The sequence below is a fragment of the Conger conger genome, chromosome 2 (assembly GCF_963514075.1).
Source record: "Conger conger chromosome 2, fConCon1.1, whole genome shotgun sequence".
Classification (NCBI taxonomy): Eukaryota; Metazoa; Chordata; class Actinopteri; order Anguilliformes; family Congridae; genus Conger; species Conger conger.
In genome coordinates this window covers 80,137,950-80,163,035 of record NC_083761.1, presented here as the reverse complement: position 1 = coordinate 80,163,035, position 25,086 = coordinate 80,137,950, and the positions used below count along the sequence as shown (strand labels likewise).

Below are 25,086 nucleotides of genomic sequence, written 5' to 3'. Positions count from 1 at the left end.
AGGGACCTGAGCAATCCCCCAGAACTGTCAGGCACTAAAAGCTAAGAAGTATACCTCGGGGCCCAGGCCACACACACACTCACCGTGTGACTAAGCATCTGGGCTCTGCACGTGAGTGAAAATATGCATGTTCCGGTTTGTCTGACCTTTCTGTTTGGCTGAACCCAAACACGGAGTACGGCGGAAATGTCACATTATACAGGAAATGTGCCCCAGCCGTCACAGAGAGACCTTCCCTGAACCAAACTCCACGTGTACAGACTCACGCATCCGTATCGCGAGCCAACCTTGTCCATCCCTCTCTCTCTTTCTCTCTCTCCCTCTCTCCCTCTCCCTCTCCCTCTCCCTCTCTCTCTCGAGGTAAAAACACCCTAGAAGAAGAAACACTCAAATGTTGTCTCTTTCTCTCTCTCTCTGGTCATGGGGAGCTTTTAATTGCTTGTTGATTTTAACCCAAAATTGCCACCAGATTTGGTCAATTTAGTGTTGAGTTAACCAGCAGAACAGATCTGGCTCTCCAGAAGCAGGGTTGGGAACCACTGGGATATCCTTTTCTCTTCTATTCTGTTCCATTTCCTGTGTCTTTTTCACCATCTTTCCCTCCCATCGTTCCCACTCCTGTACTCACGTGCTCTCTGACTCCCCAGGTGTCGGGCACCATGGGCAGCATGCAGAGCGGGCTGAAGCAGCACCTCTCTCGGCTGGACGAGATCTTCGCCACGCGCGGGGACTACGTGCAGACGCTGCGCTTCATGCAGCAAATGGCCGACAGCATCATCAAGCAGCTGCTCGGCCTGCCCGACTGGGACCACACCCAGGTGGACCTGGCGGCCATCGCCCAGCAGACCAGCCAGGTGGAGTACTACAGGTGAGTGCTGCAGGTAGCCAGAGATACGTACTACAGGTCAGTGCTTCAGGTAGCCAGAGATACGTACTACAGGTCAGTGCTTCAGGTAGCTAGAGATAAGTACTAGAGGTCAGTGCTAGAGGTAGCCAGAGATAAGTACTACAGGTGAGTGCTACAGGTCGCCAGAGATAAGTACTAGAGGTCAGTGCTAGAGGTAGCCAGAGATACGTACTACAGGTGAGTGCTATAGGTAGCCAGAGATACGTACTACAGGTGAGTGCTATAGGTGGCCAGAGATACGTACTACAGGTGAGTGCTATAGGTAGCCAGAGATAAGTACTACAGGTGAGTGCTATAGGTAGCCAGAGATAAGTACTACAGGTGAGTGCTATAGGTGGCCAGAGATACGTACTACAGGTGAGTGCTATAGGTAGCCAGAGATAAGTACTACAGGTGAGTGCTATAGGTAGCCAGAGATACGTACTACAGGTGAGTGCTATAGGTAGCCAGAGATAAGTACTACAGGTGAGTGCTATAGGTAGCCAGAGATAAGTACTACAGGTGTGCAGACATTCCCATTCTTAATATTGGGAATGAGAATTGAAGTTCAGAGTTTGTGATTGTCCTCATAGTTGAGTGTAAATGAACACAGCTAGTATACCCCTTGTTGACATTGGGCCTGAGCCCTCGCACTCTTAGACAGGTAAGTGTGCATTATTGTGTTCTCTGGTATTATTCTCTGTTCGAAACATTGTAAAATTGCCTTGCCCTCTTGTTGCTCATAGGAACCCCTGGCACCTGCCTTTAGGGGACAGCACTCCTTGCTGTGCTGTAGGTCAGCAGTGAGGATGGGGTTAGGTTCATTGAGGTGGCCAGCGTGCTGTAGAGTGGAAACATACACACACACACACACACACACACACACCCAGCCCAATGCTCATTAAATGCTCATACCGGCGACCTTAAGCGCCTGTAACGCCCGGCTCCTCGTGGCCCAGCCTGCAATGGGGCTGTTATCCGAGCGGATAATGACGGGAGGATGAGAGAAGCGGGTGTGGGGAGCCCCTTTCAGCTTGATTAATTACAGCTCAGGGCGGGGATTGCCGATGAGGAATCTGTTAACGGCACCTTTGATTCGCTCCCCTGGAGCTTTTTTCGTCGCTCGTCGACTGAGCCTCCTGGACGGTGAGTCACGTCCTCACCTGAGCTGCTCAGAGACCGCCACAGGGAGATGGACTGGAGCTGAGATTTTGCTAGAATGTTTTCAGAGCAGCATTCACACTAACACACACACACACACTCACACACACACACACGCACGCACACGCGCATGCACAAACACAGTCGTGCACAAAATCTTGGCGCCCGGCCAGAGTAAGTTCAATTAGGAGTGTATAAATTAGAATAATTTGTCACCGGTTTGCAGTAATTTGCAGCCCAGGTCAGCTCTGGAGTCAGCAAGAGGGTACTGATGCATTCTGGGTGTGAATGTAGAGGAATTCTGGCTGTGAATGCAGATATATTCTGGGTGTGAATGCAGATATATTCTGGGTGTGATTGCGGATATATTCTAGGTGTGAATGTAGATATATTCCGGGTGTGAATGTTGATATATTCTGGGTGTGAATGTAGATATATTCTGGGTGTGATTGCGGATATATTCCGGGTGTGAATGTTGATATATTCTGGGTGTGATTGCGGATATATTCCGGGTGTGAATGCGGATATATTCTGGGTGTGAATGTGGGGGCATGGATGCGTTTGTCTTGTGGTATCTGCAGTTGTTGGGCGGGGAGAAGGGGCTTGGAGCCCCACGCGCAGGTTTTAGTGCATTAAATATTCAGCAGTATGGATCCTGCACATTAATTATTAATCACCTGGTCTGGGTCCTGAGGTGGAGCCAGGAAGTGAACAGAGTAGGATTTATGCCCACACACACACACACACACACACACACGACACACACACATGCGCACACACGCGCGCACACACACACCACCCACACACTCACCATACATGCTGACACACTTATGACCTTCATACAGACGCTACGACAAATACTTGGGGGCACACTTAACAGATTCCCAGAAGTGCCGAGTGAAATCTTTTAGTGAAATGCTTCTTGCATATGCCTAATTCATAAATTTCTGCATCTCTTTGTGGGATTTTGATGATGTAGTCTGGCCCTCTTTCCTCCAGGTGGCTCACTTACTTGCTGCTGCTCATCCTGGACCTGGTGATCTGCCTGATGGCTTGCCTTGGACTGGCCAAGCAGTCTCGGTGGCTGCTGACCACGTGAGTGCTGTTCCTATTCATGTTCCATAGCGCTCGCTAATGCACAGTGTGCAGAGGTCCAAACTTTGATGGTCGGCATGGTGGCCTTGGTGCCTCGCAACAAGGAGGTCCCGGGTTCTCTAGGGTGTGGAGTTGGCATGTTCTCCCCCGTGTCTGCGGGGGGTTTCCTCTGGGTACTCCAGTTTCCTCCCACAGTCCCAAACACATGCAGGTGAGGGACTACATTTGAAAATTATCTTTAGCTAACTCTGCTGCATGTGGAAACTGAAAATGTTGATTAATGTGCGCTTATATTTACTTTTTTAAATACTTTTTTTTATTTATTTCAATGATGACTGGGGTCCAAGTGCATTGATGGTGACTGAATTGCAGTCCGCTTGCCAGCTTCTCTTGGGGAAAGGAGAGCTGGATCATATCTGGGCAAGAGGCACGAGAGAGGAAGCCCATATGAACACGGAGAACATCCAAGCTCCCCGCAGACATGGGGAGAACATCCAAACTCCCCGCAGACACAGGGAGAACCTCCAAACTCCCCACAGACATGGGGAGAACATCCAAACTCCACACAGACACGGGGAGAACATCCAAACTCCCCGCAGAACGGGGAGAACCTCCAAACTCCCCACAGACACGGGGAGAACATCCAGACTCCCCACAGACACGTGGAGAACATCCAAACTCCCCACAGACACGGGGAGAACATCCAAACTCCCCACAGACACGGAGAGAACATCCAAACTCCACACAGACACGGGGAGAACATCCAAACTCCCCACAGAACCGCACAGGCCTGACTACAGTCTTTACGTGAAGGTTGACAGTGATACTACACATGAAAATTTGAGGGAAAATTGTGGAGGCATGGATGTGTTTGTCCTGTGGTACCTGCAACATGCAGTTGTTGGGTGGGGAGGAGGGGTGACGCACATACACACGCACATGCGGCCATATACACACACGTACCCTCAAAAATGGCCCTGCTTTTGACCAAAATCTCAGGATATGGAGTGTTTGTTCCCGTGGAGAAGCCGGCAGGCGGATTGTTGTTCAGTCACTGTCAGTTCCCATGTCTATGTTCAGCCGTGAAGACTTCCTCTGTGGTGGTCACCCTGTTAGACCGATCCATGGGCCGTGAAATCCATACAGTACAGCTTAATGAGGCGAACGGATCACTGTCCGGCTTGATCAGCCACTGAGACACAGACAGACACACACACACACAGACATGCACACACACACACAAATACACACACACACACACACACACACACACACACACACACGCACACACAGACAGACACACACACACACACTTGCGCACACACAGACAGACACACTCACACACACAGAGACACACACAGACACACACACATACACACACGCACACACACACAGACAGACACGCACACACACATACACCCACACACAAATACACACATACATACACGCACAGACACACAGACAGACACACAGACAGACACACAGACAGACACACAGACAGACACACAGACAGACACACGCACATACACACGCACATGCTCCCATACACACACACACACACACACACACACACAGACACACCGACAGACACACACACGCGCACACACACGCGCACACACACACAAACAGACACACACACATACACACACACATGTCATCTGGCAGTAAGAGGGTTGCCGGTTCGATCGCACCCTGGTCGCTGATCGAAGTGTCGCTGAGCAAGACACTTGACCCCCAACCAGCTCCTGCCCTGCGTGGCAGCCAATCACAGTTGGTGTGTCAGTGTGTCTGCGAATGGGTGAACGAGAAGCATCAATTGTACAGCGCTTTGGATAAAGGCGCTTTATAAATTTACCATTTTTCCCAGCCTGGGCTGAGCTCACTTTCAGTCTTCCGTTGGATCTCCATTGGAGCCACCCCGGGATCAGTGGTTTCCATACCAACCAGTCCGGCTGGTGGAGGTGGGGTCGGCGGACGGTCCAAGCCAAACCCAAGCCCTGAGTTGGGTTCCCGTTCGGATTCTGTACGGCTACAGAGCACACTAAATCAAAGTCTCCTGGAGGCTGATACCGGTCTTCTCCCTCAGAGGCACTCAGGATGGATGTGGGTGATAATGTGGCATCCCACACCCTACAGGGGGAATTCCTGCATGGGAACATGAGCTGCTTGTATTTCTGTGGAATTTGGGATTCGTTTTGGGGTCCCAGGGGACTCCTGGTTATGGCCCCCACCTCCCTTCTACCCCCTCAACCCCCCCCCTGATGTTCATATGCTTGCACCGTCCACAAATATGTCACATGCTGTGAACAGTTTATTCTACATTCAGCCTTCATAAAAGCAAATCAAAGAAATAAAATGTAAAAAAAGTGTGATTTAAAAAGTTTAAAAGTACCCTCAAAAATGGCACTGCTTTTGACCAAAATCTGAGGATATTACATTACTGGCATTTTGGTAGACGCTCTTATCCAGATCGACGTACAGTTGTTTTAGCAGGAGACAATCCTACCCTGGAGCAATGCAGGGTAAAGGGCCTTGCTCAAGGGCCCAACGGCTGTGCGGATCTTATTGTGGCTACCGGGTATCGAACCATCGACCTTGCAGGTCCCAGTCATTTACCTTAACCACTACACTACAGGCCTTCTGTCCTGTCTCGGGTGGCCCCAACAGCAGGGTTGGCCCTATGTAAACAGATTAGAAGTGTTGGTTCCTGTGGAGAAGCTGGCTGGCAGATTGTTGTTCATTCAGCCCAGAGGCTGGAGTACATACCCCCTCCCACCCTATGTGTTCCTCACATACAGTTGCCACTCAAACACATGATGGGTCTACATGGCTCAGGCAGTAAGAGCAGTCGTCTGGCAGTCGGAGGGTTGCCAGTTCGATCCCCCGCCTGGGCTGTGTCGAAGTGTCCCTGAGCAAGACACCTAACCCCCAAATGCTCCTGACGAGCTGGTCGGGGCCTTGAATGGCAGCCTATCGCCATCGGTGTGTGAGTGTGTGTATGAATGGGTGAATGAGAAGCATCAATTGTACAGCGCTTTGGATAAAGGCGCTATATAAATGCCAACCATTTACCATTTACCATTTGATGAAACCTTGTTTAATTAGCTGTCCGCTGAGTGAACGGACCCTCCTCGGCCACCGGGGTGCGCTGTAGGGTATTCCCCGTGCCTGAGGGATTCTGACAGGTCAGTATGTGCGAGTGGGCTTCTGCTCTTACACCGTCAGAGCGTGAGAATGCCTTCCAACCCAGGCGTAGTACCAAGCAAGTTTTATTTATTTAGTGGGCCTCTGGATGAACCATATGCCCAAGACAAGCGCAGCAGAAGCTGAATTCGACCTCGGAGAGAGTCGAGCGCCTGCGTGCGTCCTCCTTTGCGTGCGATCCCAGTTTTCCTGCAGCGGTCTGTTTACAACAGACTTTCCTTCGCAGCATTTTTGGTCTCCCGGCTTGTGCTACGGGGCCACGGACAGGTCCGTCAGCTGAATTTATGAACTCCTCTCCTGGCAACAGATAAACACTAGCGGACGGAAGTAAACGCCAGATGCGTTCCCCCTGACGCTATCCCGAGAAAACATCGCCCCCCCCGAAACGGGGGTTGGAATTGAGCGGGTCGTGTGTTCGTGGCCCGACGGGAAGCCGCCGTTTCGGCCGTGACGAAAGATCCCGATACGCCACGGAGAACGTGAGAAGGACAAACGGGCTCGATGCTTGTGTGTTCGTGAGAAAGGGGGGGGGTAAACGCCGGCGTTATTGGCTGTCAGGCCGCTGTTCGTCGGGCCGTTTGTTTGGGATTCCCCTGGGTCCTTACCCCGGGGGGGGGGCGGCTGATGGATGGCGCTTATTATTTTGTCCAATAACAGCAGCGACTGCGAGAGATCTGTAATCTCATTGACGGTCCGATACGTGCCCGTAGCGTTGATAAACAGGCAATAGCCTCACCCGGCTATACCACCCCCCGCCCCCCCCCCCCCCCATCATCCGCCCTCAGCAACGCCGTGGAGGTCTTCTGCGAGATGTGAAATTCATTACTGCCCGTGAGCTGCTCCGAATCACGTTACCCTGAGAGCACTGCTGCACTCGCGTGCCCGCCGCCACGGGCGGCGGGCACGAAGGGCAAAGTTTAGCCCTCATCCCCCATCGCCCATCGCGAGTGTGTTCGCCCCCTGCTGCCCGTCTGGACTTTAAGTGGATTTTCAGGTTAGACCCAGGTGCTGTCCCATTCTCTCGCTCTCTCTCTCTCTCTCTGTCTCGCTCTCTCTCTCTTCCTCTCTTTCTCCAATCTCTCTCTCTCTCTCTCTCACACTCGCTCTCTCTCTCTTCCTCTCTCTCTCCAATCTCTCTCGCTTTCTCTCTCTCTCAATTCAAAATGCTTTATTGGCATGACAAATTAGGACACTTGTATTGCCAACGCTTGTTGGGTGAACAACAACAAACAAACAAACAAACAAACAAGCAAGCAAAAAAATAAAGAATAAATAAATAGGCAACATGAAATCACAATAATTGTAAATCAGGATGTAGAATATTAATCTCTCTCACTCTCTCTCTCCGAATGTAAATCAGTGCAGTAAACTGGAATGTGGAGTGGGTAACTGTAAAACCAGTGTAATTATTATGCTACAATAGTAATACTGTGTAGTAATAAATCTACACTGAAAAATGGACAATGAATGATCTGCTTGGCATGAATTTCAATCAATACCTATTGATCCAGGCTACTTGTAGGGTTGTTTTCTGTTGCAGTTTGTACTACAACTGCTGTACTACTACTACTACTACTACTACTCTAAGCTACGGCTACTACTACTACTACTAGTACTACTACTACTACTACTACTAATACTGCTACTGCTACTGCTACTGCTACTACTACTACTACTACTACTACTACTGCTACTACTACCACTACTACTACTACTGCTGCTACTACTGTTACTACTACTACTACTACTACTACTACTCTAAGCTACGGCTACTACTACTAGTACTACTACTACTACTACTAATACTAATACTGCTACTGCTACTGCTACTACTACTACTACTACTACTACTACTACTGCTACTACTACCACTACTACTACTACTGCTGCTACTACTGTTACTACTACTACTACTACTACTACTACTGCTGCTGCTGCTGCTACTACTACTGTTGCTACTGCTACTACTACTACTGCTACTACTACTGCTGCTGCTGCTACTACTACTACTACTACTACTACTACTGCTACTACTGCTACTGCTGCTACTACTACTGCTACTACTGCTACCACCACCACCACTACTACGATTGATCTGCTTGGTTTAAATAATCTCAGTGTCCCTAATGTCTATTGATCTTAAGGCTACACACACTGGCAAGTAATTAAGAGCCGTCAATCTAGCTTATTGGAGCTTCTCAGCCATCAGCAATCTCTCTCCCTCTCTCTCTCTCTCTCTCTCTCTCTCTAATGTTTATGTTCTAGCTCTGCGTGTTCTTCGACTGAGGTTTTGTTTGTATAAATACGTGGTGTGCACAACCGTATACTGTATTGCACTCCAGAGAATACGGTGTGTACACTGATCTACTGTTCTGTAACCATGGCTATGGCTTACAGCCCTATTCTTGGAGTTTTATCCTCCAGTCTCCTTTTAGCCACTAATTTGGCACACCTGATTCATTACCAGCTTAACGAGATCAGAGGATGTGAGGTTTGGAGTAAAAACCTTCAGGGCGTTCTGTCTGCTGGCACAGAGTTGGGCAGCACAGCTCTATCTGCTGAATGAGGTGTGCTTTGTTAGTGTTAGAGTGAAAGCCTCCAGGATAGTAGATCTCCAGGCCTGGTATAATCTGTCATGGCAGGATATGAAAGGTTATGGATCAATGCCATAACACACTGCAATAATGTGTCCAGCATTTCATTTGGACAATGTGTTTTGTAAAATGTGTTATTGGTCATATGCCAGGATATACTCTGATGACGGGATATGACCGCTACTATGTTCTTGTCGGTGATTCGCAAATGGAAAGCAAGGTGCTTTTAAAGTTTTCGGGCTCCTATTCGTACTCATCACAAGCATCACCTTTTTTTGCGGTTGATTGATGTCTCTTTGCCTCTCTCTCCTCTCCTCTCCTCTGCAGGATGATGGTGTTCGGGGTGCTGACTTTGATCCTGAGCTGGGCGTCGCTAGGTGCCGACACTGCCACCGCTGTGGTGAGTTACCGTGGGAACAGTCGCCGAGGTCTGACGTGCCAGTCATCTACAGCCACTACAGACAAAAGGGGCTGCCAGTCACAGCCAGCGTGACCAATCACTGACCATTTACCAATCATGGGCCAATCACAGCAGTCTGCTTTCTTCACACGTTACTGCTGCTTTTGTTCATCAGCCTCTCAACCAGGGCTGTCCAACCTACCGTCCTGTAGGCTTTCACTCCAACCCTAACAAAGCACACCACATTCAACAGCGAGAGCAGGGCTGCCCAACCCTGTTCCTGGAGATCTACCGTCCTGTAAGCTTTCACTCCAACCCTAACAAAGCACACCACATTCAACAGCGAGAGCAGGGCTGCCCAACCCTGTTCCTGGAGATCTACCGTCCTGTAAGCTTTCACTCCAACCCTGACAAAGCACACCATATTCAACAGCGAGAGCAGGGCTGCCCAACCCTGTTCCTGGAGATCTGCCTTCCTGTAGGTTTTCACTTCGACCCCAACAAAGCCCATCTGATTCTACCAATTAGCAGCTCAAGATTTCTAGCTGTAGAATGAGGTATGCTTTGTTAGGGTTGGAGTGAAAACCTGCAGGATGGTAGATCTCCAGGAACAGGGTTGGGCAGCCCTGCTCTAGCTGTTGAATGAGATGTGCTTTGTTAGGGGTGGAGTGAAAACCTACCTTGGGCAGCAGAACTCTTAACCCTGATGCTCATTCTTCTCCTTAAATGGGACACGGGGCAATGGGGAATAAGATATCAATAATAATATCGTTATTATCGATTAGTAATAATATCACATTTATTGGTGGAAAACAGAGAAGACCTCTGCCAATCAAAGAGTATAGTACCCAATAGAACAATGCCATCCTGGGGTACACCCGGCGGTCAGAAGAAGTGTATCCTCAAATCGCCATTGGGGTGCTTCAATTGGTTGTTACCGAATGGTGGAGCTCTGTTGTCTTTGTATTAGGTGGGGCTACAAGGTCCCTATCACAATTTATTTTATGTATTCCGTCACCTCTCCCTCAACATGCCTCACACAGAACTGTGAAGGCCATGCGTGTGTGCCAGATATCCTTACACCTCGCCTAACATCCCATTCCAGCTCAAACCGGCCTAAACTGGACCATGCATGCGTGACCGATATCGAGGGACGGGGGTCCTTACCCCTCTGTGTGTGCGTTCACCTCTGGACCCCACTCATATTTAAGGGGCTTCTGTTTGAGGTCCAGTGACTCCTGGAGACTGGGCCCTGTGGTCTGCCTCGCGTAACATCCCATTCCAGCTCAAACCGGCCTAAAACCCTATAGTAAACCCTATAGTAAGTTTGGCCACCTTGAGAGATTATGATGCTTTAACCAGCCACAGACCAGCTTTGGCCAACCAGAGACCAGCTTAGATTCCCAGCTAAAATGGTAAATGGTGAATGTCTGCATTTATGTAGCGCTTTACAATCGATGCGTCTCGCTCACCCATTCACACACGCACTCGCACTCACACCCCAACGGCGATTGGCTGCCGTGCAAGGCACCAACCAGCTCATCAGGAGCAATTGGGGGTTAGGCTCAGGGACGCCTCGACACACCCAGGGCGGGATCGAACCGGCAACCCTCTGACTGGGTCGCCCCCAAATGTCGCCCCCAGAGCTAAAGTTAGGTGTAGTCTTCAGCAGGGGTGGTCAGAGGTGCCTCTGGTCTCTCCTCAGCAGCGCTGTACCTGGGTGTAATTTGGGTCCTTTCGGGGGGAAACAGGGCTGAGACGCCTGGCTGCTAAGAGTGATGAGGGTGTTCTTCGGTCTCTTTCAGAGCTGTTAAACCGCCAGCCAGCTCTCACTTACCCCGCAGTGTGACATAAACCCGTCTGTTTCGAAAATGTGATAATATAATAAAATAAAACTGCTTTTTTTTAGCACAATGGGTGAAACTGAGAACTTATCGCGGCCGCTGATGTTATGGTGACCTTAGGAAGAAATATGCCGATTCGTGGAAAGATTTTCTAGGTGATTATGAAGACTTATGGCTCCTGGATGGAGTATCTAAATCACTGTGGGCTCAGGTGGTAATAGCAGTTGGCTCTGGCAGTCGGAGGGTTGCCGTTGGTGTGTGTGTGTATGAACGAGTGAACAAGAAGCATGAGTTGTACAGCTCTTTCGATAAAGGCGCAATATAAATGCCAACCATTTACCCTCTCTGACTCACTCTCTCACTCACTCACACAGACACTCTCTCATTCTCTCTCACACACTCACTCACTCACACTCACTCTCTCTCTCTCTCACACACTCACTCTCACTCTCTCTCTCTCTCTCTCTCTCTCTCTCACTCACTCACTCATTCACTCATTCACTCACTCATACACACAGAAAAGGCGAGCATTGCTGTGGTGAATGGTCTCTTCTCGCCATTATGTCATGTTATGTCATGTTATAACCTAAGAAAGCTTCTCATTGAGGTCTACCATATATTCTGCCCAGTAAAATCATTACAAAACCTGGAGGCCATTCTTATTTAATTGTCCATCTTAAAACACAGTGTGCTTTTAAAGGTAGGTAAGGCAGTCTGTAGCCTAGTGGCTAAAGTACATGACTGGGACAGCCTGTAGCCTAGTGGCTAAGGTACATGACTGGGACAGCCTGTCGCCTAGTAGCTAAGGTACATGACTGGGACAGCCTGTAGCCTAGTGGCTAAAGTGCATGACTGGGACAGCCTGTAGCCTAGTGGCTAAGGTACATGACTGGGACAGCCTGTCGCCTAGTTGCTAAGGTACATGACTGGGACAGCCTGTAGCCTAGTGGCTAAGGTACATGACTGGGACAGCCTGTAGCCTAGTGGCTAAGGTACATGACTGGGACAGCCTGTAGCCTAGTGGATAAGGTACATGACTGGGACAGCCTGTAGCCTAGTAGCTAAGGTACATGACTGGGACAGCCTGTCGCCTAGTTGCTAAGGTACATGACTGGGACAGCCTGTAGCCTAGTGGCTAAGGTACATGACTGGGACAGCCTGTAGCCTAGTGGCTAAGGTACATGACTGGGACAGCCTGTAGCCTAGTGGCTAAGGTACATGACTGGGACAGCCTGTAGCCTAGTGGCTAAGGTACATGGCTGGGACAGCCTGTAGCCTAGTGGCTAAGGTACATGACTGGGACAGCCTGTAGCCTAGTGGCTAAGGTACATGACTGGGACAGCCTGTAGCCTAGTGGCTAAGGTACATGACTGGGACAGCCTGTAGCCTAGTGGCTAAGGTACATGACTGGGACAGCCTGTAGCCTAGTGGCTAAGGTACATGACTGGGACAGCCTGTAGCCTAGTGGCTAAGGTACATGACTGGGACAGCCTGTAGCCTAGTGGCTAAGGTACATGACTGGGACAACCTGTAGCCTAGTGGCTAAGGTCCTGGAAGGTTGATGGTTCAAGCCCCGGTGTAGCCACAATAAGATCTGCACAGCTGTTGGGCCCTTAAGCAAGGCCCTTCACCCCACAGGGGGAATTGTCTAATCAACTGCTTAGTCTAATAAACTGTACAGTAAGTCGCTTTGGATAAGGGCATTGGCTAAATAACTGTAATGTAATGTAGTGTAATGGCTTAAACATGGACGGGGGCTTCTGTAGCCTTGCTGAGAGGCTCCTACAAAGAAAGAGTGGGTCACCGTAGATCTGATTGCCGTTATCTCTCCCGGTGCATGGAGGTCCCTCAGGGCTGCTTATCTGAGCGAGTGACCCAGCATAAGTTCGCTTCTCACAGTCTCCACCGTATCTCTGTCCGCAGGCAGCTACAGGCTCCTTAGAGAGCGGGTCCTTTCTTGTTTTCCGCTTCCCTTTGTTGTTAAACTTCAACCGCAAATAATAATCTTTTCAAAAGTGGGGTAACGGTAGTGACTGACATTTGAGAGCACCTGGGATTTTCTTCTGAAGGGTTCTCTCTGTCCTACTCTCTGTCTCTTTTCTCTCTCCTCTATCCCACTCGCTCCCTCCTTCCCTGCTCTCTCCCTTTCTCCCCCTCTTCCTTTCTCATTTTCTCTCCATCTTTATTTTCATTTTATTTATTTATTTATTTTTATTTATTTTATTTTTTGCTGCTGAGATAAATGGTTAAGAGATTTGGACTGTGTTTCACTCTGGGTTGAGAGGCCTCTGTATTTCCTTTGTGTGATAATTTGATTTAATGCAGGTTTGCTAATATTGAAAGGCCTTTGCCGATATATCTGATTGGCTATCAGCTATATATCTGATTGGCTGTCCTTCAAGAAACCTTTTTTTTTTTTTTTTACATGTATGAATGTACCTTCAACAGTACAGTGACTTACTTCATTGTGTAATGCTTTTTTTTTTCCAGGCAAATAGAAAGGTTGTATGCAAGCAGACCATTGCCTCTGCATACATTTAGAATTACATACTTCCCATCGCAGTGCATTTTCCCATGCAGCTCCTAGTTTTAATCATTTGCACTTCTCTAATAAAAGGTTATGAACATCCACAAGGTAGTGTGCGGCTGGGTCTAGATTTGTCCAACTTCAGTGGAATAATAAGTGCTGCTTAGCCTAAATTATGAAGAAAAGTTTTGCTTGGCCTTCAGTAAATGTATCTGTTTTAGTGGTGCTTGTTTGCAATGTCCTCGATAGGGATTCATTCAGAGCTGGAGTGATGACATCATGAGAACAGCTGACCGTTTTAGATAAAGAACACTGGAATGGAATGAAAAGGAATAAATTGCGCTAGGGCATTCTTTGCCAACTTAGTTTTTTAGTTTTTTTTGGTTTGACCCTCTCTGTTTTTATACAGAAAAATTCAACAGGATGTGCTGAATTTTGTGGGGGGGAAAAAAGAAGCTATTTTCTTGTTTGTCCATTTATTTGTTGTTTTCCGCCTTTGACCCTGTCACATGGCTGGGTTTGTGTTGAATGGCCCCATTATTGGCGAGGATGATTGCGTTAACTCGGTAAGCACAGCGCATTCCACCTGGCGTGGGTGTTCGTGCCTGTGTCTGGTATGGTCATCAGATGTGAAAAGAATGAAGCTCTGCTAACAATATGTTCACAGACAAAGCACCGTAGGATAGTCCCATGTCCTTCTCGTGGGAAGAATACATTTCTCTCTTATCCGTTTATTGATCCACTTATTGACAAATACATATGTACATTTTTCAATTATGTATTTTATTTAGGCAGGAAGATCTTGTTGAGATCCTAATCTATTTTCCAAGAGGAACCTGACATAAGACACTAGCTACAAAGACAAATTATCAACCTGAATGGAAAAACAAAGGTCAGAACTGTTGTGTAAAACAGGAATTATACACAGAGGTTAAAAGCATACTTCTCACAACTTGCGATGAAGTACCACGTCCAAAATCAACAGCTGTGTGCGTGAGTGTGTCTGTGTGAGCGTGAGTGTGTGTGTGTGTGTGTGTGTGTGTGTGTGTGAGAGCGTGTGTGTGTGAGCATGTGTGTGTGAGCGTGTGTGTGTGTATCTGAGGGGCGGGTGGGGGTGGGGTGGTATCAGCTGTCAAGCGCTCTTCTTGGGCTGCTGTTAAAACGCATTTCCCCGCAGATTTCGGATACCGACCAAGCCAAACATGTTCTCATAATAGAATCATTTATTTCCAGGGCCTTCCTTTCTCACTCAGCTGCCGGATGCGCTAATCCCCCCGATGAGATCGAACGGGTCCCCTCACTGCCAGACCCTGAATCAGTTAGTATCTCCCAGGGGTCAGAGGTCACTGTAGCCATTAACCTGCTGGGCCAGGGACGGGTAATTGTGGGATACTCGTAACAGGCCAATTTCTAGAAAACAGGGCTTCCCAGGATTGAGTGGTTCTTTCAAAGAGTCTTCAAAAGGAAAGGAAAAAGGAAATCGACTCTAAACCACACGCGCTACGTCCTAATCGGGCGGGTTTCAGCCGTCGTAACCCTCAGGAAATGAGCGATGGACTGGATGCGCAACAGGAGAGGGTATGTGGGCCAGCAAGGTGGGAGATGGGAGAAATTGGAAGGAGTGTCATTTATGCTCTCCTTTATGGCCCGGTGATTTAGATTTAGCCCGTTTAAGAGCTGGCCGGCGGTCAAGAATCTGTTTCGGGAAAACTAATCGGAGCCATAACTCTCCAGTCCCCCCCCCCACGACTCTCCGCTCAAACCCTCCGTTCCGTGTCCTTGCATTCTTCCGATTTAAGGTGGAGCTGACTTTACCGCACACTGTGGGGGTGGAACCCTCCGTTCCACCTTAACTGCACAGCCATTTTTTGTTTTTGTTTTTGTATTGCAGTGCTAATCCCCTAGTCTGTACAGACTGTGTGACTGTGTGAGAGACATCTACCGCTCATCCATACCCAACTGGGCGGTGGGTGGGGGGGGGCACTCCCAGGGCGTTTACCCGCCACATAATCGCTTATGCACGCGCGTAAACAGCTGTCCGCACTCCAATTACAGAGTGCGAACAGGCTGTCCTGCCACTGGTGGCCCGCTAAGGCTAATTCCCAACCTCTGCCCGTAAGGCCGTTACGACCTGCTAACGTGACCAGGTCTGCTGGAGGAGAGAGCACCTGCTGGCGTTTCCAGCCTCTCTTCTATTCCCGCTCTCTTTCTCCCCTCCCTCCTCCTGTGCGTTTCACGTTACAGACGCACTGGGAGTTTGAGTGGCGGTGGCAGTGACTGTGGCGGCTGTGATCGTGTCATTAGCTTTGTGCTGAGCGTAGCCTAACGGCCTCGTTGCCATAAGGCGTGAATTAAGCGCGGCTCCACACGTCTGGAGCTCACTGGCACTGCCGTTGCACTCTTATTTTGGGGCCGTATTCCCGCACGCAGATTGAGACATCGTTTTGACATTGTTCGCGAGGTACCTGGCTACGGTAGGATCGGCTGTTCCCCTTGGTACGCTGAGAAATTTCAGTGGAGTGGAATCTTGTGTCTTCCATTGTCTTTGAGAGAGCCCTGCCTTCTTTAATGTGGAGGAATATCGCACTGAGCACTACTGCCGCCTACTGTTCTAAAGAGGTACTGCAGTGCCCTAGGAGGGAACCATTACATTACATTACATTATTGTCATTTGGCAGACGCTCTTATCCACAGCGACGTACAGTTGATTAGACTAAACGGGAGACAATCCTCCCCTGGAGCAATGCAGGGTTAAGGGCCTTGCTCAAGGGCCCAACGGCTGTGCGGATCTTATTGTGGCTATACCGGGGATCGAACCACCGACCTCGCGGGTCCCAGTCATTTACCATAACCACTACGCCACAGGCCGGTGACAATATCTTATTTTTTAGCAAGCGTGATAAACCCAGTAAATAGTCCTTTGTCTAAACTCCAGTCTTTTTAATGCAATTTTTCAGCCTCCTGACCACAGACCGTAGATTGCAGTAATATTAAATTAAGCGTTTTAGTGTTACACAGAAACTCACTTACTGTGACCTGAGAAAGCTATTAGCTGGATGTTCTGAATAGGAACAGGCTCGATCTATCACAGTAGTGGGATTCTGTGTTTATATGAGGACGTCCCAGAAATACATAAGCATGGTGATTTTGAGGTACTAGTACAGAAAATGCTACATACCAAAATAATATACATGCCAGTCACACTACGCTACCAATCTAAATTTTAGACATACAGTATAACTGAATGTGTGCAGCATTGTTAATGCAGTATGCACAGTGTTAAAGTGTCAATCCATAATCTGTTCATATAAAAAAAAAAAAATTTTTAAACATATTTTTGATACCTTCTCATGATGGCATTTTTGTAGCAATACCGATTTATTGTGTTTGCATTCTTAAATTGCTCCTTTATATTCTGTTTTCCGCTGGTGGCGGTGTTGGGTGAAACATTCCCACCAGATATGTAAATGTGATGATGCACGCACAGGACCTTGCGTGCGGAATGGCCAATGCATCTAAAATCCTCAATTCAAAAATCCTCCAGAAATGTGGTTTGATATGTTGCTGAATATTACCACGCTACAGCACGGCTCCACCGCAGCCATCAGCTTCAGCCACCGCCATCTTCAATTACATTACATTACATTATTGGCATTTGGCAGACGCTCTTATCCAGAGCGACATACAACAAAGTGCATACCCATAACCAGGGATAAGTTCGCTGAAAGACCCTAGAGGGAAGTACAATTTCAACTGCTACCTGTACAACAAAGATAAGGACCATGGCCTTTTTTTTTTTTTTTTTTTTTTTTGAGAACAAAGAAACAAACAAACAGAGCAAAAGTGACCAAAGTTAACTATCCAAACACTGCTTACCTAGCCAACTAAAAATACCGATACACAAAGCAAGTCACAGAGACAACAATTAAGGTTCACAGGGAGGTAGGGAGGGATGGGGAGAAGTGCTGCTTGAAGAGGTGTGTCTTCAGCTTGCGCTTGAAGGTGGGGAGAGATTCTACAGTTCTGACCTCAACGGGGAGTTCGTTCCACCACCGTGGAGCCAGAACAGACAGTAGTCGTGAGCGTGATGTGGAGGTTCGGAGAGGGGGAGGTGCCAAGCGGCCTGTGGAGGCTGAACGAAGAGGTCTGGCAGGGGTTCAATAAATCAGACGGCCAACTGTTGAGTTTCGCCAGCTCACTTTACATTGGATGTCGACAGCTATGACGTTTTCACCCGTTAGATTAAAGCAACGATGCTCTGGCTCAGCTGTAACCGGCTAAATTAGCTCGCTAACTAGCTCATTTACAATCGCTCGTAATTCTTTTGACAGGCTGTGGTGACGCAGCCGATGTGAATACTCACCCACTTTATAATTTGTATGGAGTTAAATTTCTTATTTATTCAGAAAGTGTGAATATTTTTTACAATGTGACTGCTGTGGTTTTTAATACATACCCCTATCATAAAATATTATTAGTAGTAGTAGTAGTAGTAGTAGTAGTAGTAGTAGTAGTATAAGAAGAAGAAGAATTTATGTAGCTGAGGCTTTTATCCAAAGCGACTTGCAGTTCATAAGACTAAGCAGGGCACAGTCATCCCTGGAGCAATGTGGGGCTAAGGGTCTTGCTCAAGGGCCCAGCAGCTGTGCGGATCTTGTCATGGCTACACCAGGGGCTTGATCCACCAACCTTCCAGGTCCCAGTCATGTAGCTTAGTGACTAGTCTACAGGCTGCTCAAAAAGACCGTTTTGTTTTGTTCCTTTTTAATTATCTTAGCCAGGGACCCGCTCCCAGAACTTCAAAGGCTCCCAGAGGTCCGCGGACCGCCTGCTGAAAGCCTAGGAGTCAGAGCGTAGGGAATCTTCTCTTTGATCACAGCCGGCTTATGGAATCCTTGGCAGTTACGCAGGGATTTAAATCTCGTCCCGCTAGGAAGGTAAACGGTTGCTGAGCGCGCTCGGTAGCGAGCAGACAAACCCCGCTCTCGCTGTTGTTAGAAAGATGCTGACTGTTAAAATGGGGAGGGAGGGACGGACGGTGGGACGGGTCTCGCCGAATTTTCTCCTTTCGAAATATCCTCGAGATGCAGGTCGTGAAAAAACGCTCGCCCGTAATTGGCCCTGGTTAAACAAGAAGTGTCGTTGTCGCGCGACTGGAGCGCGGCCGCGGTTAACGAGCCGTAGAGACGGGAGCGCACATTACTGTTGGGTCCCGTGGGGAATGTACGCGCTAATTGTGTGCGAATGTATGCGAACGCACGCGGCCATTAGGCTGCGGCCGCATTCGGAGCACAGGCATCCGCGGGTGTTACAAACCACCTCACGAGCGGCGTATCCCGGCTGCAAACGGCACGTGTAGCCCTCCATATATCTATATTAGTGTGCCGACGGCGAGTTGTTCTCGATAGTCGGCACAAAAAACGGAACATGAAATAAGGGATTAAGAAGCGTCCGTGTCTGGAATGCAGAACCGAGCTGAATCCACCGCGGTGGTAGCCCGTGATTGGGTAATCCGCGATGTCCTGGGATCCTGCGGGCGTCGCCTTTTTTTTTTTTAAAAGCTCTCTGGCTGACCTTAATTTCTGGGGCACTGCTGCATTTGGCTCACAGTCTCTATTATTTGCCCTTAAATCCCCACCCAATGCGGAGAACCTGTGTGTGTGTGTTTCTCCCTCCTGAATAAGAAAATAATGTCCTCCTCTTGTCTGCAGGGCACAGTGATTTGTGTGTGTGTGTGTGTGTGTGTGTGTGTGTGTGTGTGTGTGTGTGTGTGTGTGTGTGTGTGTGTGTGTGTGTGTTTTCTTGTGAAGACACTAATCTGCCCTCCTTTTGGCTTCAGGGCACCAGCGATTTCTGTGTGTCCCCGGACAAGTTCCTCATGAACCAGACCAAGGGCTTCATCAGTTCTGGTGAGTGGAATCCCCCATTCCCTGCCAGCAGGGGGCGCCTTTGTGTAATGGCATTGTTTTCAGTGGTCTTTGGATGGATTTGGCTGTGGAACCCTTTGAGGGTTCATGGCCTAATCGTGTCACTGAAGCCCCGCCCCCTCTCCTCTCCCTCCTCTCTTGCAGATATTGTGCATTACTACCTGTACTGCAGCCAGAGTCTGCCCAACCCCTTCCAGCAGGTACTGTAGCCTGCGGAGCCCTGACCCATGTACTCTCTCTCTCTCTCACACTCACACTCACTCTCACACTCACTCTCACTCTCACTCTTACCCTCTCTCTCTCTCTTTCTCTGTCACACACTCTCTCTCCCTCTCCCTCTCTCTCTCACCCTCTCTCTCTCTCACTCACACGCTCTCCCTCTCCCTCTCTCTCTCTCTCTCTCTCACACGCTCTCTCTCTCTCTCTCTCTCTCTCACCCTCTCACACACTTGTTCAGTCACTTTCTCGCTCACTCCAGCTCTCTCTCTCTCTCTCTCTCTCTCTTTCAGAGCAGGGTTTTTAGGTCAGGCCATAAAGAGAGAATAAAATCCTCAGCGTTGTTTCGGAGAGCAGCTCAGCTCACATCAGGCTGCTCTTGTGGATCAGATCAGTGGTGTGGAAAGGATGAGCAGCCGAGAGCTTGTGCTCCCTCCCCCCACCCTGTGAAAATACCCCTCCCTCTCTGCCCCATCACAAAATACCCCTCCCTCTCTGCCACCTGTCACAAAATACCCCCCACCACTGCCACCTATCTGAAAATACCCCTCCCTCCCTCCCCCCACCCTCTGAAAATACCCCTCCCTCTCTGCCCCCATCGCAAAATACCCGCCCCCCCCCCACCACTGCCATCTATCACAAAATGCCCCCCCCCCCACCACTGCCACCTATGACAAAATACCCCCCACCACTGCTACCTACATGGAAATACCCCCCCACCACCTATCACAGGGTAACTTAAACCTAATATATTTCTGAAAGGTTCTCCTTTTTTTCTTACACGGGTAAAATAACTGGCTTTTAAAAGTTACATCTCGTGTTCATTGAACCGAACATTATAACAGAAGACTGGGTCTGTAAAGAAGCAGGTTAATGAAGACAAACCTCTCCCTCTCTCTCTCTCTCTCTCTCTCTCTCTCTCTCTCTCTCCTCTCTCTCTCTCTCTTTCTCTCACTCTCCCTCCTGCTCTTTCTCTCAGTGTCTCCTGTCTCTCTTGCTCCTTCTGTTAATCTCTCGTTCACTTCTTTCTCTCACTGTCTGCCTCTCGTTCCTGTTTTTTATATTTTGCGCGCCGTTAAACTGAAGCGCCTGCTCTTTCACACTGTGTGCGTGCTGCTCTTTCACAGGGTCTACACTGTTAACAAGATGGGGAGTTTTCATCTGTGGGGTAGTCAGATGGGGAGTTTTAATCTGTGGGGTAGTCAGATGGGGAGTTTTAATCTGTGGGGTAGTCAGATGGGGAGTTTTAATCTGTGGGGTAGTCAGATGGAGAGTTTTAATCTGTGGGGTAGTCAGATGGTGAGTTTTAATCTGTGGGGTAGTCAGATGGGGAGTTTTCATCTGTGGGGTAGTCAGATGGGGAGTTTTAATCTGTGGGGTAGTCAGATGGGGAGTTTTAATCTGTGGGGTAGTCAGATGGAGAGTTTTAATCTGTGGGGTAGTCAGATGGAGAGTTTTAATCTGTGGGGTAGTCAGATGGGGAGTTTTAATCTGTGGGGTAGTCAGATGGGGAGTTTTAATCTGTGGGGTAGTCAGATGGAGAGTTTTAATCTGTGGGGTAGTCAGATGGGGAGTTTTAATCTGTGGGGGTAGCCAGATGGGGAGTTTTAATCTGTGGGGTAGTCAGATGGAGAGTTTTAATCTGTGGGGTAGTCAGATGGAGAGTTTTCATCTGTGGGATATTCAGATGGGGAGTTGCTGCCTGTGTGTAGCTCATTAAATGGAGTGTTTTTGGGTCCTCCATTTTAAGCCTTTCTAAATTATACTGCGTTTTAAATTTAATGAGGGCTAGAGACTGCCTATTATATTATATATTTATATATTTATTTACTATATCATAAATATGTAATAGCTTCTCCGCACCCTGGCCGTTGGGTAGTGTCCCAGAGTACCTGTCTCTGGGGTGTTTGGGGTGATGGAGTTCCCCTCTGGCCTCGATCAATAGCTCACAGGCAGGGTTTTGGATTGGAGCATGGCTCCCTCTGCTGGTAAAAAGGCAAAACAAATCTTTTAATTTTGAAAAGAGATGCACACTTCTTTTATCTTTTATTTTTATTTTTGTTAAGTGTCTTTAGCCCTGTGCCTACAGCATCGCATGTTTGGTGTGAGGGTGCAGAGCGGGCTGTCTGGTTGTTTTACAGTGTCTGTGAGTCTGGTTGTTTTACAGTGTCTGTGAGTCTGGTTGTATTTTAGTGTCTGTGGGTCTTGTTGCAGGCTGTCTGGTTGGTTTGGGGGGTTGGGGCAGCCTGTAGCGTAGTGGTTAATGTAAATGACTTGGACACGCAAGGTCAGTGGTTCTAATCCCGATGTAGCCACAATAAGATCCGCACAGCCGTTGGGCCCTTGAGCAAGGCCCTCAACCCTGCATTGCTCCAGGGGAGGATTGTCTCCCGCTTAGTCTAATCAACTGTACGTCGCTCTGGATAAGAGCATCTACCAAATGCCAATAATGTAATGTAAATGTTTACAGTGTCTGGTTGTTTTATAGTGTCTGTGTGTCTCATTGTGGGCTGTCTGGTTGGTTTACAGTGTCTATGAGTCTGGTTGGTTTACAGTGTCTGTGAGTCTGGTTGTATTTTAGTGTCTGTGGGTCTGGTTGTATTTTAGTGTCAGTGAGTCTGGTTGTATTATAGTGTCTGTGTGTCAGGTTGTATTATGGTGTCTGTGGGTCTGGTTGTATTTTAGTGTCTGTGAGTCTGGTTGTATTTTAGTGTCTGTGAGTCTGGTTGTATTTTAGTGTCTGTGGGTCTGGTTGTATTATAGTGTCTGTGGGTCTGGTTGTATTTTAGTGTCTGAGTCTGGTTGTATTTTAGTGTCTGTGAGTCTGGTTGTATTTTAGTGTCTGTGAGTCTGGTTGTATTATAGTGTCTGTGAGTCTGGTTGTATTATAGTGTCTGTGAGTCTGGTTGTATTATAGTGTCTGTGAGTCTGGTTGTATTATAGTGTCTGTGAGTCTGGTTGTATTATAGTGTCTGTGAGTCTGGTTGTATTATAGTGTCTGTGAGTCTGGTTGTATTATAGTGTCTGTGGGTCTGGTTGTATTTTAGTGTCTGTGAGTCTGGTTGTATTATAGTGTCTGTGAGTCTGGTTGTATTATAGTGTCTGTGAGTCTGGTTGTATTATAGTGTCTGTGAGTCTGGTTGTATTATAGTGTCTGTGAGTCTGGTTGTATTATAGTGTCTGTGAGTCTGGTTGTATTATAGTGTCTGTGAGTCTGGTTGTATTATAGTGTCTTGGTGTCAGGTTGTATTATAGTGTCTGTGGGTCTGGTTGTATTATAGTGTCTTGGTTGTGGGACGTCCGGTTGGCTTACAGCGTCAGTCTGTGTCCCCTCCTTTCCTCCCACAGTCTCTGACCATATTCCAGAGGTCTCTGACCACCATGCAGATCCAAATCCAGGGCCTGCTGCAGTTCGCCGTGCCGCTGTTCCCCAGTGCTGAGGTGAGAGCGCTCCGGTGTCGGCCAAGAGGGGGACAGGGTGGGGGGGGGGGGGGGCATTTTATTCTGCACCTACTGCCCATTCTTTCACTTAATCTGATATTTTGATTGTGGGATGTGTGTGTTCTAATGAATGTCTGTGTGTGTGTGTGTCTGTCTTTGTGTTTTTCTGCATGGGTTTGTGTGCATGTTTGTGTGCGGTTGTGTTTGTCAGCGCGTGTGTGTGTGTGTGTGTGTCTGTGCGTGACTGTTCATGTGTACAGTAGTCTAATGTGTGGTCGCTGTGGCGTCTGTTCCAGAGGGACTTGCTGAGCATTCAGAACCTGCTCAACTCCTCCGAGGCCAGTTTGCACCAGCTAACCGCCCTGCTGGACTGCCGCAGTCTACACAAGGTACCGCAACTCCCATAATCCCCCAGTCCCCAGTGCCCTCCCAGTGTAAGGTGCCTGATGCCTGTGTGTGCGTGTGCGTGTGCGTACGTGTGCGTGTGTGTTTTTGTACAGGACTACCTGGACGCTCTGATAGGGGTGTGCTATGACGGGGTGGAGGGTCTGCTGTACCTCTGTCTGTTCTCCCTGCTGGCCGCCTGTGCCTTCTGCACCATGCTGTGTGCCACCTCCCGAGCCTGGAGACACATCACCAGCCGGTGAGTCCCCCCAAACCCCCCAAACCCCCCAAAACTCCCCCTCCCCCCCTCCCCCAAACCCCCTCTCCCCCAAACCCCACTCACCCCCAAACCCCCCCTCCCCCCCTCCCCCAAACCCCCTCTCCCCCAAACCCCACTCACCCCCAAACCCCCCAAACCCCCCAAAACTCCCCCTCCCCCCCTCCCCCAAACCCCCTCTCCCCCAAACCCCACTCACCCCCAAACCCCCCCTCCCCCAAACTCCCCCAAACCCCCCCTCCCCCAAACTCCCAAACCCCCAAACCCCACTCACCCCCACAGCAGGTGAGCCCCTCCCTGAAACCCCCCTACAGCACCCCTCCTCTCCTGCAGATGAGCGCCCCTCACCCTCCCACTCCTGCATCCCCATGGTAACGCTCCCCCCCCCGCAGGGAGCGGGACTACGATGACATCGATGAGGAGGACCCCTTCAACCCCCAGGCCCGGCGCATCGCCGCACACAACCCAAACCGCGCCAACATGCACAGCTTCTGCAGCTACAGCAGCAGCCTGGGCAGCCAGACCAGCCTGCACCCCCCTGCACAGGCCGTCTCCAACGCCCCGGTGTCTGAGTACATGTGAGTCCTGTGTGTGTGTGTGTGTGTGTGTGTGTGTGAGTCCTGTGTGAGTCCTGTGTGAGTCCTGTGTGAGTCCTGTGTGTGTGTGTGTGTGTGTGTGTGAGAGAGAGTCCTGTGTGTGTGTGTGTGTGTGTGTGTGAGTCCTGTGTGAGTCCTGTGTTTGAGTACATGTGAGTCCTGTGTGTGTGCGTGTGTGTGTGTGTGTGTGTGTGTGTGAGAGTCCTGTGTGTGTGTGTGTGTGTGTGTGTGTGTGTGTGTGTGTGTGAGAGAGAGTGTGTGTGAGTCCTGTGTGAGTCCTGTGTGAGTCCTGTGTGAGTCCTGTGCGTGTGCGTGTGCGTGTGCGCGCGCGTGTGTGTGTGTGTGTGTGTGAGTCCTGTGCGAGTCCTGTGTGAGTCCTGTGTCTGAGTACATGTGAGTCCTGTGTGTGTGTGTGTGTGTGTGTGTGTGAGAGAGAGTGTGTGTGAGAGAGTGTGAGTCCTGTGTCTGAGTACATGCGAGTCCTGTGTGTGTGTGCATGTGCATGTGCATGTGCGTGTGTGTGTGTGTGTGTGT

The 25,086-nt window shown here is 49.0% G+C and overlaps 1 protein-coding gene across 1 annotated transcript in view; it reads left to right on the top strand.

Moving 5' to 3' along the window:
- ttyh2 (tweety family member 2) overlaps positions 1-25,086 on the top strand; it is a 92,243-nt gene that overhangs the window by 60,155 nt on the left and 7,002 nt on the right. The window contains exons 4-12 of the mRNA XM_061231234.1: positions 648-868; positions 3,047-3,142; positions 9,268-9,340; positions 19,551-19,620; positions 19,783-19,838; positions 23,203-23,295; positions 23,592-23,684; positions 23,796-23,938; positions 24,349-24,534. Of these exons, the coding sequence (XP_061087218.1) occupies positions 648-868; positions 3,047-3,142; positions 9,268-9,340; positions 19,551-19,620; positions 19,783-19,838; positions 23,203-23,295; positions 23,592-23,684; positions 23,796-23,938; positions 24,349-24,534 (1,031 nt within the window). The remainder of the gene's footprint in view (positions 1-647; positions 869-3,046; positions 3,143-9,267; positions 9,341-19,550; positions 19,621-19,782; positions 19,839-23,202; positions 23,296-23,591; positions 23,685-23,795; positions 23,939-24,348; positions 24,535-25,086) is intronic.